Consider the following 9,533-nt stretch of genomic DNA (forward strand, 5'->3'; position numbering starts at 1 on the left):
GCTATTTTTCACCCCTTTCCGCTTTGAATTGGATTTTGATGTAAACATGAAACTTTTAGATAATTTTGTTAGCTTTCTAATGGCGTTGGTTTGAGGTCCAAATGATTTTTAGAACTTGAGTTATGATCAAATTACTACACATGGGTCATGTGGATTTTTGTGAAAACTTATCATAACTTTTTCTATGAGCCGTGGAACTTTTCCAAACTTGATATTGGGTTTAATGAAGTACTTAGAGTGAATAATTGAGTATGCATTTATGTATTTTGGGAATGTGAATGTGTTGATAATTTAGGAAATATTTTGGGCGGAGTTGAATCGGTGAAAACGAGTTTTGAGCTAAAATGTCGTTTTGTCTTGGATTTTCTCATACGAACTTAAGCTATCCTTTGAACTAATTTCTAATAGTTTGTAAGTGGCTTAAGTCCTTGACTACATGATTGATTAAGATTGAATTGTAGGATTTCAAACTTAAATAAGTTGCCTAGCTTTGAAAATTATCAATGTTGGCAGTTTGCCACATGATTTGGATTTTTGTCGGAAATGTTTCTTTAGCAAATTGTCTTGTGAGTTATTGAGATTATTCTTGTATGACTAAGTGAAGTTGTATGAATGAATGATTGTATTGAATATGATGTTTATCATGAGATGTGTATGCTATCTTACTTAGAATGTAAGGAATGCTTGAATGGTGAAACTATATGTGATAGTTGATGTTGAATGATTATATGTTGGATATGATATTTGTCATGAGATGTTGTATGTTCTCTTACTTGGAATATGAGAATTATTTGGAATGGTGAAACTATATGATATAGTTGATGTTGAATGACATTGTTGATTATTGATAATCATGTTGATGTGTGATGATGAATATTATGATTTATTTGTGTGGGCATGTTTTCTTGATAATGCAATGTTGTGGAGATAATCAATATAATTGGGTGTTATCATATATATTGAGGTTGAGATTGTGAATTGTTGTCGCATTATCGAGTCCTTATACATGTCCATGCATCATAGTCGATGTTGCTGTAAAAGGGTTGAGCTCTTTTACTTTGAGATTATTGTAAGGCAGGTGTGAGCCTTACATACGATGTGCAAGTGGCATCGGAAGGTGACGACCTTGTTGAGATTTGGTACCACATGCATTTATGTGTCAATAAGTGCATATCATAACATGAGTCTTATGTGAAATTTGTGATTGGTGATTGTTCATGAAATATGATTAATGATTATTCATGAATATTTGTGATTGGTGATTGTGAATGAATATTTGTGAATTGATATTGTTCCTGATACATGTGATTGGTGATTGTTCATGAAATATGATTAATGATTGTTCATGATGTATATGATTGGTGATTGTGTATGAATGACTGTGAATTGATATTTGTTCATGACACATGTGATTGGTGATTATTGATGTGAGATATTGGGGTTTGATGTAAGTATTGATGTGAGAATATTATTATTGATCAAGTGCATGATGTTTAAATTGAAATATTCATGTTAACTGTTATTTGGATTATGATAATGTAATACTTACCCCCAGTGGATCTGTTATGGACCGCCTGCCTATCTGTATGGATGGGTAGACGTTGTGCAGGTTTAGTTGCTTGGTGAGTTCTTGTGCTTGGTGGATATCTGGAGCTTTCTCCGATATCGGCGTTTAGATGTTTAGTTGGCTCTTATCTAGGCTTCGTTGTGTCGGTCTAGATTAGGTTATCTTGGTTTTTGTTATGTTTGGAGATGACCCGTTTGTTGGGATTTTTGAGATGCATCTATGTTGATGTAATTTATTTATTCATAACATGTATATTTGAATTTACTCTGGTTTATATTCCGCTGCGACTGTTGAGGTTTATATACATGTTTATTGATTTTTGAATTTTGAATGTGGCGTAGCCTCTATTTCTTGAATAAATGTATTATTCGCATGTTTAATTGCTTTAATAGAAATAGAGCGTTACAAAGAGCAACTCCGGCCCCCATCCTCCAAACCACCATCCGCCACTCCATACCTAGCCAACAACACCCTACTCCACAAACCTCCCCTATCAACTAACAGCCGCCAACACCATTTCCCCAACAAAGCAATGTTAAACTCTCTCAACCTCCTCACACCCAACCCTCCATACTCCCTCCTCAAACACAAAGAACTCCAACCAACCCAAGAAATCTTTCTTTTATCCTCACAACCCCCCCAAAAAAATTTATTTAACAAAGATTCAATAGAAGAGATTATACCTGACGGAGCTTTGAAAAAGGAAAGTGCATAGACACTAGAATCTTACAACTTTGGATTTTACATTTGTTTTTCACACAAATTTATAGTTTGACTCACTTTACATAAATAAAACTCCCAATAACGTTTACATAACAAGAATTTAGTGTTCACTAATGACTTTTAGTGAGCATCAGTTTTAACAAAAATCAATTTTATCAAAATACGCAACCAAACACAAGCTAAGTAAGTATAACGATCAAGAATTGTTCACCCAAATAATTCATCTTTAATGTAACTCATTAACTTAAAATTATTATTTTTTTATGTTAAAAATAATTATTTAATGCAAAAAAAAATGGTTAGAACCAAAATTGCAACAAGAAATAGAAGACCAAACATTCGCTATTGAAAAAAAGAACAAAAATGCAATTAACCTTTTTTTACTTATGTATATATATCTTTCATATATCTGGTCAATTTTAACTTTTTATCTATCCACAATTAAATGTGCTACATGAGATTATCAAATTTTGTGTCGTCGTATCATTTGAGTCGCACTCCATATATCAAATTTTAGATATGAGGAGAGTGTGTTAAGAGTCTCATATTTACTAAAAAAAATAATGTTAGAAAATAGAAATGCACTCTCTAACACACAATCTTCCCTCAAAATACCACACATAATCTGACACTTCTATTTTAAATTCATATAAATTCCATCAAATTATGTAGATTTCATAGACCATATTGGCCAATATAAATTTTAACCAATAAAAAAACGTATATTGAAATATGTGTTTTGGGAAGTGTGTACTAACACTCATTTTTAATAAAATAAGGTCTTGAGCGTTCCTATGAGCCATACTCAACATGACCAATAACTCATCTAAAATTGAAATTAAACATAAGTAGGCTAGGCGTTATACAAAATTGTACTTTAAGATTACTCAATAGTAAACACATTTATTTTCTCTTGTTTTGTCCAAATTGACAATGACCATCTTAGACATTACAACAACAATTTTATTTTATTTTATTTTTATTTTCTCTTGTTATAAACTATTTTAATTTTATTTTTTAAATCACAAAATTTTTGGTGTACCACCAAACATATACCAAGCTGTGGCAGCAGCACTGAATGGAGAGATTTTACATGAGATCAACTTTAACAAGACAACAAAGAACAAAACGAGGCAGACCAGGTTGTACAAACCAGTTATTTGTTCTTTTTTTAGTTAGGAGACAATAGGAAATTACCACTCCCACAATCTACTAGACACTTCCTTATCTACTCTCACACTACACTTCAAATGTTTCTTTACCTTTTTCCCTTTTTTCCTCTGAAAAGTGAAAGTATGTTACACGCGTGCACTTGGTTAAAATCAACAATTTCAAGCACTTGGTCAAAGATGCTTTGTTTTTTTTTTTTTGGAGTCAAAGATGCTTTGTTAAAATCAACAATTTCCCTAGTTTTCATGAAGAGAAAAAGATAACTGATTTGACTGGCTTTTCTCCCTCCTTTTGTGTAATCATGTAAGTTTCACAAATGTGGAGAAAACAAAAGTCTGTCAATAAGGGCCTTTTTTTAGTGCAACATGTTGGCAGAATTACTCATAAGGAACAGACAATAGGCTGCAATTCATCCCATCTTTTTCGAGAACCGAATTCCTCAACAGTTGCGTGAAGAGTGTATGTTTGATATCATGGTAGATTGTCATAATCCAAGTAAGCCATCGTAATATGTAAAAACTACATTTTGTGCTGTTTGGTATCATGGTGAGCTCTTTGCAACTTTTGCCTAAACATGGTGGCTCACCGTGATTTCAAGAGACTCACCCGATACCAAACATGCACCGAGTAGCTTTTGTAAAATCAAAGTGACTCGCTGTGATTCTTACAAACCTACTCTGATATTGATGCCAAACATGCACAGATTATTTAAAATTGATTTAGTTGACGTGAAATTTGAGCCATCTGATATCAAACTAATAGTTGATATTTCTCTATTATTAACTACATGTAACTGTATCAGTATCACGCAGTTACATCAGTGAATCAAGAGCCATCTTCACTGTGTCAATTAGAGGAAGATTTTTCTTCAGTGTATGCTATCAATGTTTGATGTTTATTATTGAGAAATTGGATCAAATAATCATTGACAACAATGAGAATACAAGGTTGAGCTGATTCTGATACACATAGTTACATAAGTGTGTATTGTGATTAACAATTTGCAACTTTAGTTCTCTGTTGGTAGTGAATCTGATATACAAATGTCTCCTCGACATAGTGGGCATACCCTGTGGAATAATAATAATATACAAAAAGTTAAAGATGCACATTTCCAATACAAATTTCCATCACATGTGGAGTCAGTTCCATGTAATGTAAAGTTACTAACATAATTATTTATTGCACAAATTAAAGGATAGTGGCATGAAAAAATCAGAGCATGTTTAGATGATTTTTTTTAAAGAAAGCATGTAAAGATGAATTTGAAGATGAATTTCAACATTTATTATAGGAGGGACCACATAAAGGCATTCATATGAAATGAATTGGCAAGAGTTATTGCTATAAAGCTCCTGTATAAGATTTATGATGGAGCCTTAACAGCATGCTTGCTATAGTTTCTGTAAAATTCTGTATTTTTTTTAAGAAAGTTAGAGTTAGGGAAATGATTATTTATTAAAGTAACAATATTGGTCATTGGTCTATCAGGATATTTGAATTCCATCCATAGAAATACAAGTTCAAACTTTTATCACCGGACCGACAACTCATGGACTGTTAAATACAATTTTTTGTTGGTTTGGTATAATTTGTTTTTTTATATCCATCACATGCAGATACTACACTAAATTGGCAGGGCTATATGCAAGAAGCAGAAACAACTTTTTTAATATGAATTTGAAGTTTATAGCTGTATTGTTAACGTTAACCAGAAGAAGATCCATAATTCCTAATACGACATACCTGTGAACCTCTTTCAGCCACTTGTCTATACATGTTGTATGAAATTCATGATGACAAGGAAGTACTCGCATGCTGTCTCCATCTTCGTACTCCACAAGGCATATATAGCATCTGTGAAATTAGAATAACCATAACCAATTGGCACAAACTATTCAAATGTGATAACACACAAAAATGCACATTATGATCAAGGTAATGGTCTCCTAAGACAAGACTAAAAATTATTTTTTATTGTTTGCGTTCTTTCTATTTTTGTTTTGGAACCGTTGTGTGCAATTTAAATTTTATCATACATGTAACTCAAATGACATCAAATGAAAGAGAAACAATGTGTACTAAATTAAAGAACACTTACTGTACAGGTTCTTCTTGATGTTTTTGCAACTTTGTGTATAATTTGACAGGTAAGGATTCGACAACTTCAGCAGGTGCAGGAACAGATCCGATAGAAGATACAGAAGGGCGGGAAGATAAAACCACTGATTGCTGATGAATTTCATCCAGAACCTAATAAAAGTATATACCAATCAAGTTATATAAATATACAATGAATAATCTCAAAAATGGCTAATAAGAGTATATTAAATTTACCTCAAATAAGGCTTCAGCTAGCATAACAATTCTTGATATGCTAGCTCTAGCATTTGTATCATCGTTTGAATTTGAATTGTTATCGCGACTAGTTAATCTGCATGTACAACGACCGTTTCTATGTTGACCAGACAAGATACATGATCTGTCATGTCCAGAAAGATTTTCGAACCGGCTACCCAACCGCTGAAGAGCACGAACCTAAGCCATTCGAAATGACAATCATTAACTTCGAATAAATCCAGGACATTGAGAAAGAGTCATTACAGATGTTTCCATCGAAGTTACTCCAAATCGTAGTGGTTCTTTTTTTTATAATCAAAATCTCATAATTCAATTATTTATGCCAATATCAAACCTATCTTGGCCAAAACTTGTTTTTCAATTATAAGGTTATACTAGACAAATTATTTAATCGTTAGCTGTTACCAAAAGTTCAGAAAAAACCACAAACCTGAGATCGTATTCTTCTTCTCCGTTCGAGGAAATTAGACCTATGTTCCAGTAGATCCTGATATCTAGTTTCTCTTGATCTTGAAGCCTCGACCTCATAGTCTTGGGTGGTAAACGGAGAGCTAGACATGTTTGGTAAAGGATATCCGGATGTAGTATGAGAATTTAAAGCATTGCGATCAGATGGTGACACTCTTGTACCCCTCTCCCCTACTTGTCTCCCATTATCCTCACTAGCATCTCTCAGTTCTCTCTCTTGTGTCAGAGGGCAAAAGTTGAAGTCAGCCAATCCTGATCGGCGGTGAACTCTATCACGAAGCCTTCCGACACTTAAAGTTCGGCTGAAACGAACATTGCGATCAACAGGTTCTCGGGCTCCATTTCGTCTATCTATTTGTCTAGTCTCAGCATTTCCTGTCTCAGTATGAATTCTTGGAGAAAACATGTTCACACCAGGCATGTCTCGCGTAGCATATCCATCTCTAACCATATCTTGGATAGGAGACAGCATTGGACTCGACAAGTTGCGATCCAAACCGAATGTCGGGACATTTGAACTTAAATTATTAGAAGCATTTTCATGATTCTCTATAGGGACTTGATTAACAAAAGACGCATTAAGCAAGTCATGAGGCCGTGGATGCAGACTAAGCTCGTCTTCATTGTTAAATATCGAAAGACTTGCCGATGAAACAGGACAAGGTCGAGATGACCCTAAACTGGTGGTTCTGCTAAGTCTGAAGCTTATATTACCCGGAATGATGCTAAAACGAGAAAGGAAACGACTTGCAGGATTAGTGGATTGAGTTGAAGAACCATGTGCAGAGCTGCTAGCGGTTCTGGATTCGGTGCGACTCCACTCATCAAGATCAATGTTAGAAGGCATACAGGGTATTTCTTCAGGTTTAACTTTTCTAAAAGACTCTGATTTCACTTCATCCGAGTCAATTTCATTGCTACTGGTGTATGTAACATCACTTCCATTTACTTTATTCTGATCACAAACCTAAAGCATGTGTTGCAATCTAGAGTTAGGCAATTACCACAAAACTTTGACCAATAACCAAATAAGTTACTAATACATTATGAACAAAACAAAAAGAGAAAGACATTTCATAACTTGAAAAAGTATATCAAACAAATAATTAAAAAAAAAAAACTAGATAGGACAATGAGGCTGACAATAGGAAAGACTGATAGAGACACGGTGCCAAAAATGTCATGATACAACAAAATATCAAAAACTTGTGAATCATAGGAAGAAATCAACATACTATAGTTATCATAGGTTTAAATATCACATCTTTTATTTTATTTTATTTTTTATGCAAATAGTCCATCTTTCTAGATGCTTATAAAATTACTTATTTACTCTATTAAGAAATGATTTATTGGTAATCGTTCAGACGTAAATTGCAAGGAAAGAAACAACCACAAAAATGGTAGATGTAAAAGGATAACCAAAACAAAACCAACCAACAAATTTCATTTCCACATCATAGTTTTTAATTATGAATGAATAGACACACAAAACAGTAGTTAATGCAATAAATTCATAATAAACAACTTCTTATTTGATCTGTGGTGGAAGCTGCAAGTACCACCTGAAACTCACACACAATTGTGAGCTCTCAGATTCAAACTCGGAATGGTGTCCAACCTATCAATATCGGCATTGTCATTTGAGCTAGGCTCATAATAACCAACTCTAATGTGGTGGAAGCAGTGACATTGATTATTACATTTTAAATCAAATACATTCATAAACAACTCAAAATTCAATCATGGAATAAAAAAATTAAATAAAATCATATAATTTTTTTACAATAAAAGATAAATAGCGTAAAAATCTAAATTAACTGAAAATTCAATCATGGAATATAAAAATTAAATAAAATCATATATTTTTTTTCTAATAAAAGATAAATAGCATAAAAATCTTGACAATGCTTGTTCTTAAAAATCTAATTCAACTAACAGTACAAAGAAACAAAAAAAACATGTTTCAATCCTTATCAATATAATCCTAATAGTAACAATCTTCATCTTACAATCCAAAATCCAATCACAAAAATAATAATTTCAAAGATGAACTAAAAAAAAAATACAACATTTTTTTTCCAAAAAAAACGGAAAATAACAAAAAGAAGATACATTGGATTTGAAAACAAGAAAACAAAATTTACCTGGTCATCATTATCACTGTCACGAGATCCAGAAGTAGTTCCAAGACAATAAGAAGGAAAACCTTTATACCGTTTGGATCGACCTTTTCTTAAACTGCAAGAAGAAGATGAAGAGCTACAAGAAGAACTGGTTTTGCTACTACTAGACCCCATTTTTTTTATTTTAGAAATTTTAAAAAAAGAATGGTTTTTCTATGACCCAATAGGCCAAAGAACAAAACCCAGAAATCAAAATCTGTTGTTTTGAAGATTCATGGAGTTTCAGATCTGTAATGGTGGTAAAGTAAAGTAGCATTTTTGTGTGGTGTTTTGGTGCATTTTTTGAAGACTTTAAAGTGAAGTGTGTGTTGTGTTAAATGAAGAGTGGAAGTAAAAGAATATAAAGAGATTTGTAGTAAAAGATTATAGGAGCGTGTGAGAGGGTAAGACAAAGCAAGTCTTAGGTAAATGGGATAACGAGGTTCTTTTTTTGGTAAGATGGAAAAAAATGTGTGAGGATAAGAAATGAAAAAAGGAAAAAGGGTGGAGAATATGGAAGGAAGAGAGAAATTGGAAAAAGAAAAAGAGAGGGTAAAAGAGTTTGAAAATGCTTATGAAAATTAAAAATAAAGAATAGTGTTTATTGGTGATGAGAATATCAAGAAAATTATATTTTTTTGGTTTAAAAAAGAAAATTATAGTTGGATAACTTGGATTTTAATTTTCATAAACATTTACAAAACTTTTCTTTACCTCTCTTATAGTTGGATAACTTGGATTGGGAACATATTAGTTAATTTAATTTTTTAAATAGTAATATAATAATTGTTATTTCAATTCTTTTTTAAAAAAAAAATAATTGTTATTTCAATTATATATCTTTTCACTCTTCAATTTTAATTATATATCTAAAAATATATATTTGCCTCTTAGGTTTTTTGGATAAATTTCAAGAGGTGGTGGGGTTGAGTTGACCTGCTGGTGTCATTGCCAACCTCTAAATGTCCTTTTTTTTGAAAAATAAATATATAACATAGCTATAATTAGAATTTTTAGTAGACGTTTGAAGAAATCTTTGCAAATAAGATTTTTTGGACATTCTATTCGATTAATCCCAA

General features: G+C 32.4%; 1 protein-coding gene across 1 annotated transcript; it reads right to left on the reverse strand.

Annotated features, from left to right (window-relative positions):
* Nucleotides 1-4,194: 4,194 nt before the first annotated feature.
* On the reverse strand, nucleotides 4,195-8,916 carry LOC11416579 (E3 ubiquitin-protein ligase MBR1). Its single transcript, XM_003612496.4, has 6 exons — nucleotides 8,437-8,916; nucleotides 6,252-7,256; nucleotides 5,798-5,998; nucleotides 5,562-5,713; nucleotides 5,207-5,317; nucleotides 4,195-4,530 (listed from the first exon to the last, which is right to left on the reverse strand). The coding sequence occupies exons 1-6, from the start codon at nucleotides 8,587-8,589 to the stop codon at nucleotides 4,470-4,472; spliced, it is 1,683 nt and encodes a 560-aa protein (XP_003612544.1). The 5' UTR covers nucleotides 8,590-8,916; the 3' UTR covers nucleotides 4,195-4,469.
* Nucleotides 8,917-9,533: the final 617 nt, after the last annotated feature.

Source organism: Medicago truncatula, chromosome 5 (genome assembly GCF_003473485.1).
Source record: "Medicago truncatula cultivar Jemalong A17 chromosome 5, MtrunA17r5.0-ANR, whole genome shotgun sequence".
Lineage (NCBI taxonomy): Eukaryota > Viridiplantae > Streptophyta > Magnoliopsida > Fabales > Fabaceae > Medicago > Medicago truncatula.

What these genes read in the sequence shown, in the direction of transcription:
- LOC11416579 (XM_003612496.4), bottom strand. Translation starts at nt 8,589, where the DNA reads ATGGGGTCTAGTAGTAGCAAAACCAGTTCTTCTTGTAGCTCTTCATCT. An exon ending in GAAGAAGAATACGATCTCAG is followed by an intron (nt 5,999 to 6,251) that starts GTTTGTGGTTTT and finishes CGAATGGCTTAG; the next exon opens with GTTCGTGCTCTTCAGCGGTT. An exon ending in CATCAAGAAGAACCTGTACA is followed by an intron (nt 5,318 to 5,561) that starts GTAAGTGTTCTT and finishes CTAATTTCACAG; the next exon opens with ATGCTATATATGCCTTGTGG.